At 30.2% G+C, this 17,213-nt stretch overlaps 2 protein-coding genes and 1 long non-coding RNA gene across 6 annotated transcripts in view; 1 reads left to right on the top strand and 2 right to left on the bottom strand.

The window, feature by feature from the left end:
* Positions 1-311, bottom strand: part of LOC142319228 (uncharacterized) — a 72,323-nt gene extending 72,012 nt beyond the window's left edge. For both annotated transcript variants that reach the window (XM_075356263.1, XM_075356264.1), the window contains exon 1: positions 153-311. In XM_075356263.1, the coding sequence (XP_075212378.1) occupies positions 153-186 (34 nt within the window). In that variant the 5' untranslated portion in view covers positions 187-311. The remainder of the gene's footprint in view (positions 1-152) is intronic.
* On the top strand, positions 292-10,034 carry LOC142319230 (uncharacterized). Its single transcript, XR_012755144.1, has 3 exons — positions 292-386; positions 9,562-9,809; positions 9,927-10,034. It is a non-coding gene; the product is annotated as an uncharacterized LOC142319230 (long non-coding RNA).
* A 993-nt stretch (positions 10,035-11,027) lies between these two features.
* Positions 11,028-17,213, bottom strand: part of Pu (GTP cyclohydrolase punch) — a 106,635-nt gene continuing 100,449 nt past the window's right edge. For all 3 annotated transcript variants that reach the window (XM_075356268.1, XM_075356267.1, XM_075356265.1), the window contains exons 5-6: positions 15,374-15,458; positions 11,028-12,831 (exon numbers count right to left, since the gene is read on the bottom strand). In XM_075356268.1, coding sequence (XP_075212383.1) covers positions 12,702-12,831; positions 15,374-15,458 — 215 coding nt within the window. In that variant the 3' untranslated portion in view covers positions 11,028-12,701. The remainder of the gene's footprint in view (positions 12,832-15,373; positions 15,459-17,213) is intronic.

The following is a 17,213-nucleotide window of genomic DNA, read 5'->3' as shown; positions in this document are numbered from 1 at the left end:
ACAACACAAACCGGACTAGGTAAATTACAACGTAAAATAAGGATACCGATAAGTATAATTACTAATATCCAATTTTAAATAAAGAAATTACAGGAATGCAAATACTTTTAATTAAAATTTGTTATAACTAAGTAATATAATCTAAGACCCACGTGATGCCAGCAAGCTAGTAACAACATTTGCCATATCGTATTTCAAATTTATAGTAAAAAAAAAGGAAATAAAAACAACAAAATAATCACATATCTTTACGATATAAAATAGCAAACGTGAGAAGTTCAACAAAACGTAACTAAATTGTAAGGTTAAGTTATCGACAACACGCTCCAATACGATGAATAGACTGACACAAGACAGAAACGCCTTCCAGTAATCAGCACTTCTTAGTGAGTACTAAATACAATAATATAATTTCAAGACGGAAACTATAGTAAATTTTAAATTTTGATCATCTTCACTCATTCTTAAGAGTGAAATTACGTAAATTATGCTAATATGTATTTACTTTGTATATTTGAGGTGATTTTAAGAATTATTTTATTGATTATAGTACACCTAAGTATGTTAAAAAAATACATCTGTAAGTTTTTTAACACGTGATTCATATGCTATTCATCATTGTTTTTGGAATGCGAGAATAACGGAAGATATTCTTCATGTATCTATATCTATATTATTACTCCATCGGATTGGTCTATTGGTGAACTCGTCATCGAAAATTAGCTGATTACGAAGTCGGGAGTTCTAAGGTTCAAATCACTGATATCTAAATAACTGGATCTTAATATAATCTTAATAACTATCTTTGGCGTAAAATGCAATTAAGTGTTCAACATTGAAGCATACTTTAGCGCCCCTTAATGAGTGGCCGAGAACTAAATAAAACCATTGTACACAACTATAATCGTAATAAGGATGTTTATTTTCTACTCTACACTTACCTCTTCGGATGAGCAATTTCATTTTATTTAATTATAGCCACTTATTTGGTGGCGCTAGTTTATGCTTCAAGTTTTACAAATTCCAAAAGAGGGATACTCTATCAAGTTATATAGAGATCGTGGTTCAAATTCTAGTAAAAACAGTTACTTTTATACGGATTTGAATACTAGATCGTGTACACCGGAGTTCTTTGGTGGTTGGGTTTCAATTAATCACACATCCTAGAAATGGTCGACCTGAAACTGTACAAGACTACACTTCATTTACATATCATCCTCTGAAGTAATACATTACGGTGGTTCCGGAGGCTAAAACAGAAAAAAAATTATACTATTATGGTAAAGAGGAAGAGGGTTTTACTTTGTTCGGGATAAACAAAAAACTACTAAATTTTTACCCATGTTTCTTGGCATAACTAAGAAGGTGTTTAGATATTTAAGATATTTATTTCATCTCAAAAATAAATAAGTATATATATATATATGTATATATATATATATATATATATATATATATATATATATATATGTGTGTGTGTGTGTTTGTGTGTAGTAGTGGAAATTTGCTGGTTGAAGCAACTTTAATAAATTGAATTAATGAACTGTGAGTCTCTATCACTGTGTGAGCTAGGTTTGAACTGAATGGCTCCAACTAATCGAATGAATAATATTACAAAAATAATAGAATTAAATTTACGTTAAATAAAATAATATTAAATAAATTGAAAAAAATTGTTTAATAATAATGGGCTTCCCATGGGGACTGCGTGTGAGGCTAAGTGGTGAGGTATGGGAGGCTAGACCAATCATCACCATTAACTAGTAACAAATGGAATGTCACTGGGACGCTGCTTTGGGTGGTGCAGTGGGTTGCTCTTATAATATCCTTGGAAACAATCATCTGATTTCCAAAATTCAAACAGGATATTTGTTAGTAGGTTGAAGGCTAACATTTGTATGCATCAGGTACTCTCTCGATGTAACAGATTACAGTTATTTGGAAATGTATATATATATTAAGTTTGTTTGTTATCGCATCATGCAAGAACCAACCGACCGATTACTTTCAAATTTGAAGGATACATTTGTGTTATCCCAGGGAAGGTTTTAAGCCACTGTCCAAGACCCTAGCTCCCTTGAAGGGTAATATATTAAAAATATTCATTATTTCTCCTCCCCCAAGGATGGTAAAATTGTGAATTAAAGATATTCTTTGAGGAAAAAGAGTAGATTAATCCTTTTACTTTATTATTATATTTCTGCCATTATGGCAAAGAATTAAGTTATGAATTTTTCATTGTCAAGGTGTGTGTACTTTAGTTTCTTTTTCAGGTTTCTATAAACCCTGAATACTATAATTATTATTTATTAGTATTATTTTCAAAACCATGAGGATAACGTACAGTGTGGGAGTACAGGGAATAGGGCCCTCTGGCTAGACAGGCTAGCTAGCCACAATCTTACATCCAATATGGAATTTTACCCAAAACAAGAACAAATTGGATGTGAATTAGAATCTTTTACATTTCACAAAACGATTATGTTTCAAGTTTTAATAAATATAATATTAGCCTTAAAGCAGCAAACATTTTGCCACACTGTTGATGTCATATTTTAACTATGTCAGTCACCAAAATAATTTTGATTAAAATGAAAAATATATAATTTTAAATACAAAAAATTTTTTTTAACATAATTATGAAAGAAATAAAACTATGTTAAAGCTAATAAAACTAAGTTGAGGCTGAAATAAAACTAGTAGGTAACACTTAATGTTAACTGTTTATCATGGAATTTGTTTTATTTAATTAATTTACTTGTGTATCACGAAGTTCTCACGGAACTTTCATAACCTATTCTACTCTGAAAATAATGAAACAAGGTCATACAAACATATGGCTTAAATTGCTTTGTTTACAAGTTATGGCTTGTGAAAGATTTCACCTACCCTGGTGGAATGAGGTTTAACTGAAATTTGTAGGATGTTAATTAAGGGGTAGAATTAGCGATTTCTTATAGTTTTTGACCTGAAAATTCGGTCCCACAACCATATCTGCGGGAGTTTTTGAAAAATGTGGGGTGAAAACCAATAAATTGGGGTAAAAAATCCCGTTTTATGTTTGACAAACAATAAATTTGTTAAATGTATAGTAAACACATAAAACATTTAAGCAAAACTTGTAACAATTTAATTTTGAACAAAATGGTGTAAGATAAATTGAATAAAACAAAGAAAAGTTAAAAAAATTAAATTTTATTTTGAAATTGAACACTAAACCAAAGTGCATCACATGTATCAGTTTAATAAATTTTCAAAAATGTGGCCTCCATTTTCAATACATGTCTTGGCACACTTCTGTACTGCTTTCGTTGCTCTTTTTAGTTCTTCAAGGCCGTCCTTAAGTTGCTCAATTTCTCCTGTATTGCAGCCAATTAATTCCTCACAAGAATGTATTTTTGTTTTGTGTACAATATTTTTCGTCCATCCCCGGATGAAAAAATCTAAAAGAGTTAGATCTTGATGGCCAGGAATGTGAACCTCCATGATCAATCTATTTCTCAGGAAAATGATGATTTATGTGATTGGATACAGTACAAGAGAAGTTGGGAGGCGCACCATTGTGCTGGATGTATACTTTGCATCTTATCCAGATTCATATTATTTATTTATGTTTATGATATATTTTGGTACTGTCTCATTTTTTCTTTTTTACAGCTGTATATTTAGTTAGCCTAAGTACAGCTGATGTTAATATATGCATTAATTTAATAGTATTGTTCACTCACACATTCATAAATACACATGTTCATCTCATCTCATTAATTAAAAAACACGATATAATATTGTAAAAATATATTAAATATGTAAAAAGCTAAACAAGAAACATTAAGCAACCATTTGAACAAGTGAATCAGTGTGTTTTACTTAATGTAAAGTTATTATATGGATTACAGTATTTAGAATAGTGGTTATGACTGTGGATGCTATTCGACTCACACATTTGTGAACATTTTTCTGCGTTAAATTGATGGGCAATAGATAGTGGTAAGAGAGTTTATGAAATGATGCTATAACTTTGCCAGAAATTAGATTCAATACCAGTAGATCTAGAACCCAACATATCAACAACTTTACTAAGTGGCCAGTAAGTAAATGGGCTATTAAGCCAGTTAGTGATACCCAGTTAAAAGTTAAGATAGCCTACTTGTTATATAACAGAATTATTATTAAAGCCTATCAGTTCTTAGCAAAGGTGATTCAAATACTAAACGACCTTGACAAATCATTACTGGTGGTCCTGAAGTAAAAAAAAAAAAAGGTAACATCACTTAAGCTTTCAAACAGTAAAGAATTTTATCAATCTCAGGCCTAAAAAAAATTCTGAGATGAGTAAATAATTCACACGAATATTGTGTAGAAAATGAATACTTATTAATATATATTTATATAAATATACATATTAATTGTACAAAAAAAGCACTCATAGAGTTCAATTGACTTCCATGAGTATAGTTGGAAGTGTTAATCAAATTTTCACTTCAAAATCTATTTAGCAGCTTGAAAATAGTTAGCATACTCTTTTGTTAAGCCTGGAGCCTCCTGTTAAAAAAATTAACAAATTATTTTTGATGAGTAAAATTATATAGGGGGAATTATGTATTACCTATGTAAATTTCTTGAAATCTCTTTTAATAAAAAACCTGGTATGATGTAGCTGAAACTTCCTGTCCTTTGTTTACACCTTAAACTTTCATTCTTTTCCAGGTGTAAATTTAAAAATTATTATTAACATTTGATTACTATTTATTTATTTATTCTCTAATTTACTAATTTCTATCCCAAATTGAAATTGATGAATATGCCAGGGAATTTTGATTTAGGTAAAGAGTGAGTGGCTTTAAAATATTTTTAAATATTACAGTTTAGGAGTGTTTCAGTAAACTTAAATTAAATCAAATAGTGATAGTAGTTAGGGGTTCCAAAAGATTACTCCATCTTGAAATTTTTTGGATTTTTTTTGTTTGTTTTCATGTTGTTTATAATTTATTTAAGCTACTATTAATACTCTTTAGAAATTTCCTAGTTAAGTTTTACCTAAATACATTTGTCTCAAAATTGTAATCTTAAGTTAAAGGTCATTCAAAACACCTTCCTAATTCACCAGCGCTTCATTGCTGTATATTTCGATATGTAAAAGGCGTATGACACAATTTGGAGAGAGGAATCCTAATTAAACTGCATGAATGGAGTTTACAAGGAAATCTTCCATTTATCAGGGATTTCCTCAGTAGTCAGTCCTTTTGAGTTAGAGTTGGAACAATGGTATCTGAAAATTTTAACTAGAAAACAGAATACGACAGGGAAGTATCCTAAGTGTTACCTTATTTTCCATAGTCATATGTAGTATAACAAACTGCATGCAAAAACCTGTTGTTTCTTTATTTGTGGATGATTTTTCAATTTATGTTGCTTCTAGAACTTTAGTGACTGGTGAGAGACTGCTTCAAGACACTAACCTGTCTAGAATCATGATGTAAGTAGTAGAGTGGATTCTTGTCCTGAGAAGAAGAAATGCATTTGCTCTTCACACGCTTGAAGAAACACAATGACCCTCAACTGTTTTTACATGGTGAATCATGCAAGTGGTTTAGATTTCTTGGATTGTGGTTTGACCAACGATTAAGTGGGTAACACATTTAAAGGAGCTTAAGGTAAAATGTCTAAAAAATGCTGAGAATTCTATCAAATACTCATTGAAAAACTGATCATGTATGAATGTTGAGCTTCTACAGAGCTCTGGTCCATTCTCACTAAGACTATGGATGCATGGCATATTTGTCAGCATGGTCAACTGCTCTAAAGATACTCAGTGCAGTTCACCATTTATTTACTCATCTGGCTACTGGTGTAATTTGTTCAAGCCCTGTGGTAAGTCTACAAGTGGACAGTGATGAGCTTCTCTTTGGAATAGATGAAACCATCTGACCTGCTCCTATGTAGCCCACATAAAGTACAACCAAATCATCCTACCTGTGATGTGATATTCTCAAACAGCATGTTACCTGATATAGGGATGGTCAAGATCTACTGCTCCACTTGCTATTAGAGCTCATCGCCTTCTCTTAATTCTAAATATGAAATTACCTTCAGTTACTAAATGTTATATTACCCCTCTTGGTGGCCTACACTATTTTTACTGTTTAACCACCAGAACCAAGGTAAGGTATTACTCAGAGGATGATATGTATGAAGTGTAGTCTTGTACAATCTCAGGTTGTCCATTCCTGAGATATGTGGTTAATTGAAATCCAACCACCAAAAAACACCAGTATCCATGATTTAGTATTGGTATCCCTTGGTGGCATACACTTGTAAATTATTGCTGTAGTCTCTAGGTTAATATAAAAAAAAATCCAGTTATTTTACTAAGAAGTTTTTGAATATTGTAAGTAGTGTGAATCCAGATGTTATAGTTTTGGCTTGACATGATAATTCTGTTGGTTGTGATTTTGTGGTGGGCGATAGGACACATGTGTTTGGTCTTCCCAGTATCACCAGCGTTTTCATCGTGAAACTATTTATGGTTAACAAGGCCTTAAATCAAACACTGATAGACAAAAAAAATCTTTGAATGTTTCTAAAGTGTAACACCATTTCTTGAATTGCTTTTTTGCGCATATTAAAGATCTGTAAATAAAATTTTTCTATCATCCTTATTTTTAAATAAATTATGCTTCAAAAAAATTAAGAAAAAATATAGTTAAAATCTGTAAAATTTATAATTTTGCACAGCCATACCTGTGTTAGAATGATTTCCTGATGCTTTTCTTTTATAAATAGCCTCAGGCACATCTCGAATTAATGTCCAACAGTAATCGGCTAGCATGTTAATATCCCATTTCTCTTTATAGCGGCTTTCCATCACCGAAATATTCGGTGAAACGTTCACCGTGTTTTGTCACATCTCTGAGGTTGTCCAAGAAAAAACCAGATGCGAATGGAGGAAATGTATTTTCAGATGTATTACATCTCATAGCTCTGTATGAAGTAAGAAGTTGATCAGAAAAAGATAGAAAAATTTGACAATTACCATGATATTGTTAATTGCCAGATTTTTGTTTGCCAAGAAAATTTTTGCAAACGTCTTTAAATGAAGTCCAAGCTGCACTTTCTACATTATTTAACACTGAATTAAATACATCATCTTTGACCAACTCTCTTATTTGAGGACCAACAAATTTCCTTCTTTAATTTTTCCTTCACTTACATTAGGAAATTTCTGCCTGATGTACAGAAATTTGGTACTATCCTTCTTCATTGCTTTTACAAAATTTTTCATTAGTCCAAGCTTGATATGGAGAGGGGATAAAAATATTTTTTTGGGTTCAACTAAGGGCTCATGAGAATATTTTTCCCATTTGGAGTCTTGTTTATTTCACTCTTTGGAAACATAATGTTTATCCCTAGCTCGGCTGTGCCATTTGCAAAGAAAACACATATATTTAGTATAGCCTAACTACATGCCTAACAAAATAGCTATAACTTTCAAATCAGCACATATGTTTTTGGTATCGAAGGATGTTTGTTACTATTTTGTAGTAGAAGCACTTTTAAACTATACTTAGACATATGTATGAAAAGGTGCCAGTCCTCAGGTTTATGAACTTGTCCTAAGTGCAACATAAGCTCATCAATATTTGTGCAATAAACCAAATTATTTTCAATAAAGAACTGAGAAAGTTCTACCTTGCAGGGTTAATTCTATCGGTTCAGCTTGATTTTTTGATAAATTTAAATCCCTAACCAAGTCATTTAATTCACCTTGTTATATAAGATGTGGCTTATTGAAAATAATTCAAACTCAAAATCATTGTTGTTTTCTTCAGTACTGCTGATTCTTCCTCACCGCTTTTGAAATATACATTCACAAGTGGCTCGGGAACTGGAATAATTTCACTGAGGCACAGGCATGATTGCAGATTGCTATGGATATTTTACAGTATCTTTAGATTTTTTAGAAATTCCAGACACTTGTTAAACGAAAGTAACAATCTTTACATGATCCTTTGGTTCATGCCAAACCATAGGTATACCAAATGGCAAAGCCTTCCGTGTACTTTTCAGCCATCCTCTTAAATATGCAGAACAATTAGTGCATATTATCTGATCACCAATTTTACACTGAAAGTACAAATGATATGCTTTTTTAATTAAAGGTGTAATTTTTTCTATTTGATTTTACGGTAAACTCACCACATACATAACAAAAGGCATCCACATCATTTACACAATTTTGAGGTATTATGACACTGCATTGTGAAAAAACTTAAGACAGCAATAAGACTGAACAAGAATTAGACTGAATCTAGTGCTTAATACAAATAACACAGCTGTGTTTTCAGCTACATGTTTTGATTGCCACAGACATGATTAATCTTGTCCATGAAGACTCACTCTTCAGTATTAGAAATGATGTCATAATATGTGACTATATGATTTAATTCTTTGTCTAGTATTGTTTATTTATAAATTATATATGTTAACAAAGTTAAACAATAAAAAATGAGCTAACAAGATACAATATAGGAGCTTAAAATGCTAACTATACGTTGAAAAATGAAAAAAATCCTTTAATTAAAATTTAAAGATTTTTCAAAAATGATGGGTAACAGAAAGATTCTGAGTTCATATTCGTTTTCAGCATTAAAAAACAATTAATATCATGTATCGCATGTTAGGAAACAAAAGTTATGTTTATCAGTGTAATCAGCCCAACATTCATACTTGTTCTTATCCGTTCAGATTCCACGAGTGTCTTGAGTACTGATGTGTACTCCAGGAGTAATTAATTATTAAGAAGTATTAATTTATTTTATGTTGTCTGTGATATACAGTCTATTATCACTGAAATGATTCAATGTAACGCAACTATGAGCTTCTGCTGGATCCTCAGTCATATTAGCATTTCAGGCAATGAAAGCACTGACTGTGCAGCAAAAGAGGCTTGTATCAGCCTCCTTTCACTAATCATATTGTTTTGAATGATCCTGTTTTCAGAAGAGTGTGGTTCATGATGAGTGGTACAGCGAATGGAATTCTACAATCAATACTTAACTTCAACCAGTTAAGGAAACTGTGTCACCCTGGAGCTCTTCATGTAGGAATAACAGTTATGAGAAATTTATTATTTTCCATATGCAAATAGGGCACACAAGGCATATTCATGGATATCTGATGACTCAGACTGATGCATCCTTGCGAGTTCATTGTGGATTGCCAACTGACAGTATACCAAACACTTGACTGTGTCTGTTGTATGGCATTGCGTTGGAAATTTAAACTACGGGCTAACATAAAAGATATCTTAGGGAACAACGTATTTATGTTGTTTAATATCCTATCATTTCTTAAGGCCGTATATCTGAATTAAAAAAATTTGATTAAAACTTTAATATGTTTTTGTCTTTTGATGTTCAGCAATTTTGTTGTTTTATGTTAGATTTTTAATGTTGTTTTCAATTTGGTTTTATTTCACACTTAGCATACCACATAGGTGTTTTACATCATTTTAATTTTTAATAATTTACTATTGTAATTTTCTTTTTTTTTAACTTCCAGGACCACTGTTAGGTATTGCTTCAGAGGATGAGATAGATGAATGACAATTTTTGTAGCGTGTGAAAATTCTATGCCTAATCGGGATTCGAACCTAGAACCTACAGTTGAAAGACAGAGATGCTACCACTCGCGCTACAGAGGCTGGCAGTAATTTTGTCTTTTTTTCTATTTAGCCTCTGGAACCACCATCAGAATTACTTTAGAGGATGATATGTATGGGTGTAAATGCAATGACCACTCCTAATCAGGTTAGACCGATTTAAAAAAATCCTTCAAATATTTTTATCATTCTCTAAAATTCTATTTTTGAAATCTTTTAATCATGTGTATTTATACAAATTCATTACTACTATCTTTATTTTCAGGAATGGCCTCCCATGCACTGCACTCATTTATTCAGCACTGCTGGATATTATTAAACATATAATTTTAGCATTACTATTTACTGTAAGATTCCTGGAATTCAAGTAAGACCAATAAAAATGTATATGTATATACATTTAATTTTGTATATAATTTAATTAATTGTATTAATATATATAATAATTACATTGTAATATATAATAAATAATTTAGGCTACTACACAGTCGCCTTTGAGTCAGTTTACAAAGACTTCATTATTAAAACCAACATAAATCAAATTACTTTAAGTAGCTCTTTTTTATATTTCATTTAAGATACTTCTTCTTTTTTCTGTTTAGCCTTCAGAACCATTGTAAGGTATTACTTCAGAGGATGAAATGTAAGAATGTAAATGAAGTGTAATCTTGTAGTCTCAAGTCAACCACTCCTGAGTTGTGTGGTTTGAAACCCAACCACCAAAGAACACTGGTATCCACTATCCAGTATTCAAATCCATATAATAGTAACTGCCTTTACTATCATTTGATCCTTAGAACTCTCAACTTATTTAAGATACTGGAAAAGGGTATGAGTAGGAAAAGAGCAAAGGTTTCTGAACAATAAAATTCTCTAGTTTCCAAACACTAGTCTATTTCAAGGTCAACTCATGAATGGGAATTAAATGTGCAGATTTAAAATTCCATTACCTTTCCACACTTAAACTACAGAAGAGATTTAGCATTGGAAAATTTCAAGAAAACATTTTTACTTGGTTCACTGTTTTCTCTGTTGCTCAGATTATATTTACGTTATTTCTAGAGATACAGCCTAACACCTTCTCTAGTACTGTAAATTCTCTACTTAATAATATTACAACCTCAAACATGTTACACTCAATTCTTAATGGGGATGAGATGCATAAAAAGATTGGTGAATAAATGCCACACCTTGCTAGAAGTTGAAGAGATTGACAGATCTAGAATCCAGAATGTTTAGTTTTTCAGTACTTTTACCTCAGGCAGTCAGCAATTAAATACATACTGTATTTTGATAAATGGTCATTAATGTTAATTCTAAACAAAAATATTCATATATAAATAAGTATTTTCAAAGAAAAGAAAAGTCATCTTTAAAATATATTTTAATATTTTAACAAACAGGAATATTATTATTAAACATTGTTATTGTATAACAAAAATAAATTTAAGCACTCAATGTACAACAACTTTCTTAATAAACTGGTCTATCTTGGTCCACAATAGTTTTGAAAGACCTGCTAAACTACACAAAACTGGTGTATTTTTCATTTTCATCTTACATTACATTTGGGGAACACAATAAATCTTTTTTGATCATTATTATCATAATATTGATTATGTGGTATGGACTTAATACATTGTTCAGTAGGTACTCTGATTATGTAATTTATCTAAATGTAAACCATAATGGATAAACAATATAGCGTAAAACTATGTTACATGATAATAAACCTTAATGTCACACACAAATATATACTAACTCTATACATTATGCAAATATGTAATTTAATTTAATTACATGCTTATGTAATTATATTAAATGTTTATATATATGTATGTGTTAATATATTACATAAAGTATCTATACCAAAAAAAATCTTTAAGATAAAATAAAATCTTAAGTATTTCTAATCTAAGTACAATATTAAATATAAAATACAAATCGTCTGCTAAATATTATATTTGCATCACATTATTGTCTTTTAGTAAAATTATATAAAAAAATATAAATATAAAATTTTTGTAATATAAAATTTAATATTTCTGAATAACAATTAAAATATTGTCTTTGTTAATAATCACTACATAAAAATTTGATATATAAAATGCAATTAAGAATTACAATAATTCTAAATCATCTTACAAATAGAAAATGAAAAATGTTATATTGACTAAACAATAAAGTATGGAAATAAATGTATAATTATTTTTAAAACTTTTTTCTCAGTTATATGTAATTTAACAATACTTGATAATATGACATATCTTATATTATATGATATAATATATGACAATTATTATATACCATTGTCATGTGATATTATGATATTAATATTTCTTTTTAACAGACACCACTAGCAACAATGATATATTATTTAAAATTTTATAACTATTTTATTATAATCATCAATAATGATAATAAAAATAGAAAAAAAATAATAAACACATAAAAACTTATAATAAATTAGCTTATTTTCTTGTTCTTCTCCATAAATTATAACAACAATAAGGCTATTAATTGTGTTAAAGTTAGAACAATAAAATAAATAATACAAAATTGTTACAAAAGTAGCATTATTTTTAAGGCTATTTACCTATTAAAAATGATTCATCCTAATAATATTTTGTACAACAAATTAATAGAAACTGAGATTTAAAACTATGAGATAATTTTATTATTAATGAATTGGTCAAAGATTCTGATAAGCGACTGATCATCAGAATAAATTTTCAGTCATAGTTGTGATACGCTTAAGTTTACAACATTAGTGTGTTTTAAACTAACTGCCCATTTTTTTTTCTAATAGTATGACAGTATCACAAAGATTGCAATAAATTAATTGTACTTCCGTAATCAAAAAAATTAATAATTTCCCTGAAAAGAAAACATAGGATATACTTAAAAAGCAGATGTGCAGGAATGTGCATTACCTACATGTTTTATAATAATGATATAACTGTTATATACGATTTGAGGGCAGTGGATAAAACCAATACTGATAGGTAGGTAGCAATTGGAAAAGAAATATCTAAGTGATCTATCTGCTTTGCACCAAATTAAGGAACTCTTCTCGAGTTTTTGAATCATCCCTAAAAACTCCAAGCATAGTTGATGTAACTGTCTTGCTGTTAATTTTTTGTACACCACGCATAACCATGCACATATGCCTGTAAACAGTACAATTTAGTATGTTAATCGTCAATAACAAAAATACATAAAATAACTAAAATTAGTTTTTAAAACTTAAAAAGTAATGAATTTTTTGGAATTTTTTAAAGAAGTTGTCAAAGAATTAATTCATCTCTGGTGTAATCAGAACGTTGGCTACAAAGGGAATTTTTTTTGGGAATTCATTGATGAGTATTTGTAAAAACACAAAAAAAAACAATGATGAAAAAGTGCAGAAAGATTGGTGTAGAAAAAATGGGACTTCAAATCAATGGAACACAGACAATAATTAAGGAAAATTTACTTGCCTCTGGATTTTTGGGGTTACTTCAAGGAGCTGATGGGTGGGCAGTTCTTGTCTTCTTCTTCAATGTTGGTGGCTTGTAAAGCTGCTTTTGGAGCAGAGTACAAAGTAAGCATGAAGTAAATGAACTTTCTCATATTATTCATTGTCAGTGTATGAGACTAGATTGTTTCTACAACTTTCTACCTTAATTAAATCATAGCACCAATATTACAACAGGTCTTTCATTTTAACAATTCTACTTTTAGATTTCAATGAAAGTTGAAGTTATCTACGAATACAAGAATGAACTAAAAATTATATTCTACTAACTGAAGTTTCAAAGAAGATAGCACAACTTCTACAGTAACTAATTTTATTATGAGAAATATACTTATTTTAACATACTAGCCTTACAATAATTATTTCTGATCATTCTATAGGCAGATGATCAGAAATTTTCTTAGTAAAACTTCTTTAACCAAAGAAGGTATGTTTAAAATAATACAGGGATAATTTAATTTCATTTTTTAGTTTTATAATTAATAAAAAAAATGATGAAACGCAAAGCCATAGATTAATTTAACAAATATTAATAAAAAAGAAGTCTGAACAATTAATAGCTATATTATATCATCTTGATCAGGAGCCACCTAGCTATCTCCTTATTTGCTGTTTCTGTCATTTCTATTAAATAGTTGAGTTACACTTGTGATAAGATATGTTTTGCAGCTTGTTTGCACTGGTAAAGAACTACCTCTGAACTATAAGAAGTAGAAAGAAAGATTATTCAGAGACCGTTTATGAGGCATATTCATAAAGAGCCGTCGGCTTATATTTAAATACTAGCTGGTCTGAACACAGATTCACACATACAGGGCCATCTATCAGCTATTTATGAAGCCATTGCAGTTGTTTTGATTCTGTAGTCATTTGCTTGCTGGTAAATCCCGTTCACAATGTCCATTTCTCCTGCCAGTTGTGAAGTGTGCGCTGTGATTTGATTTTTGTGTGCAAAAGAATCTTCAGCTACTGAAATTCATTGGGAGTTGTGGGTAGTGTATGGACCTACAGTAATGAGTAAAGGAAATATTAGACAATGGTGTCAAGACTTAAAAAAAATAGCTGCACAAATGTGCATGACGAAGAGCGGAGTGGCAGGCCCAATATTCAGACCGATGAAATCATTGAACAAGTGAACTGAAAACTGCAATGTGATGATTAGTACTCTGGCTGATGAATTTCGGCAAGTTGGACACACCTCAACACAATTGTCCTAGAAAAGCATGGATATCACAAATTGTGCACAAGGTGGGTACTGAAAATGCTCACAGACAAACAAAGAGCAAAGAATGTGCAATGGATGAGCATTTTTTGACCACTATTGACAAGGTGGAGACAATTTATTTTCCCACATTGTTACAGGTGATAAGACGTGGATACCCTACACGCAGAATCAAAATAACAGTCAATGCAGTGACGCCATTGAAGTTCCCCAGAACCGAAAAAGTTTAAGTGATCTCCATATAGAGTCAAAAAATGTTGGCTACGTTTTTTGGGACGAAAAGGGTGTCATTTTGGTAGATTTCATGAAATGTGGAACAATTACAGCTGATGTGTACTGCAAAACACTCACCAAACTGAGACGTGCGATCCAAAATCGACGATGCAGGAAACTGTCATTCAGTGTAATCCTCCTTCAGTACAATGCATGTCCTCATACTGCTGCCTTAATCAAGAAGAGTCAAGATTTTCGTTGGGATCTCTTTAACCACCCATATCACAAGGTCATATAGTCCTGACCTTGCACCTAGCGACTACTTCCTCTTTTTGAATTTTAAAAAAAGGCTTTGTGGATAACGGTTTGAAAACAATGAGGAACTCAACACTGCCATAGTCAACTGGTTCAATTCCTAGGTGGTGAACCTAGGAATTTGTAGGTGGTGAAAGCAGGGGGGTTAAAGAAACTGGTGCAGCGTTACAAAAAGTGCGTAGAACTGAATGGTGATTATGTGGAAAAGTAGATATGTAGTAAACTAAAACTGCAAGTAAAAACCTTTTCTCACAAGTTAATTTTTCTTAAAGACCAAACGGCCCTTAGTTTATGAATACGCACATACCTGATGATATGTTCTTTTGTGGAATATAACCTATTTAATCACTATTGAAAAAGCCAGGCGAAATGGAAAAATGAGATGTTAAAATAACTATACTAATAAAAGTTAGAATTTTGTGTGGCTATATAAACCCATACTTACACTCCTTCAACCACTACAGCGACACCTGCTGGCTGAACTGCTTTGGTCACTGCTATAGCAATTTGTTTTGTAAGTCTCTCTTGAACTGTAACAAAATATTCAATAATAAAAATTTATGTACTAATGCATTTGTATTAATATATATTACACTATATTAAGATAAATGAAATGAAAGAAACTGCATTAGTTGAAATAAAGTTGGAGAAGTGATAAAAGTGAAATAAAGGAAACGCATTGGAAATGTAGGAGAAAAGAAATCTAAAGACAAAAATTAAGAAAATAATTGTACAACTTAAGCTAAGATGAATTAGACATCTAAGATAACTGAATAAAGATAAGTTTCTTGAAGAAATACTTATATGAAAAGAAAAAAGTAAAGAAATGGGTTAATTATCTTTAAATTGGAGACTATTTATTTTTTAAAAATAAACATCTTGGGGATGTTCATAATGAAGTTCGTTAGATCTTTGCCAGTAAGTCTGCAGAACTGGATAGCACAGCTAAGTCAACGAACTACGTTCACAGTTCTAAACATGACCTAACCTAAAAGCAAATGAAAATAGGGGGAAAAAATAAGCATGAAAACATTATATTTCAGATCAATTAGATTTGTAATAAAGAATACTTTCAAAAAAAAATTACTCGAATATGTTACTTTTTCCTCAAAAAGGAGGATTTACAAATTGCGCTGCTTGGTAGCAGTACTTGATAGTACTAGGTAGCGTACAAAAACTTAATAATGAATGTACTTGAAATAATAAAATTTAAAAGAATATATACTACAGTTTGTTTTAATATCAAATGCTGTTACGTAAATGAAAGTACTGAAGTTCAAACAATTATTTAATTCCCATCACTTCATTAAAAAAAAAGAAGTATTAGTTTACAAGAGAATATAGCTGCTAATAAAACATAAACATAAACAGTAGGAAATTGTTGCAAATGTGGCAACAAAGATTTGTTACATACAACAGAAATAAATTAGACTGGTAAAAATTTTTATTCAACAATTAGAACTATTTGAACTGATTGATGGAGAAATAAAAAAAAAAAGTTCATTTAATAATAATATAAAAAGTATGTCCGTGGATAAAAATAAAGGATTAAAATAAGGAAAAATAAGATATGAAGTGGATGATATGACTATCAACAAAAAAAAAAAAAACTGGCTGAGAAATTCAAAAAATGTGTATTTGTTTGTTCTAGAAAGACAATCAACTTTAATAATAAATCCATAAGATAAAAATCATAATTTATAAAAAAAGTAAATAAATCAATAATCTAACAAATGCAGTGATAAAAAAAAAATACAATGAAGTTGAAAACCGTATGGTAAATCTTGTAGATATCATTTCTTCTGCTCAAAAAACAAAAATTTCTGTAATGTAAATAAAACTGTTTTTAACAAAACAATAGTGACATCAAAAAAGGTAAGACACTACATTTCTATTATCAAAATCTGTTAAGATTTTGTTAAAAAATACACACCTTAAATATATTTAACAGACAATAGATATACAATAGTAGATAATAAACAATGTTTAAATAACAGATTTTTATCATAGAAAAGTAGTGTCTTACCTTTTTATTTACTTGTATGAAGTAAAGGAAGTATTGTGATTGCAAAAAAATTTGGTTTTCATATTTCAACGGAAATATCCATTTTGACTAGTTTCGGCATTACATCTGTATGTATATATCTCTCATAACTCAAAAACGATTAGCCGTACGATGCTAAAATTTTGTATTTAGAACTGCTGTAAAATCTAGTTGTGCACCTCCCCTTTTGATCACAATCAAAAAGGGAACTAAATGTTCAAAATAAAGCCTAAAAAATTTG

The sequence above is a fragment of the Lycorma delicatula genome, chromosome 2 (assembly GCF_047948215.1).
Source record: "Lycorma delicatula isolate Av1 chromosome 2, ASM4794821v1, whole genome shotgun sequence".
NCBI lineage: Eukaryota > Metazoa > Arthropoda > Insecta > Hemiptera > Fulgoridae > Lycorma > Lycorma delicatula.
This window is presented reverse-complemented; position numbering and strand designations above follow the sequence as displayed.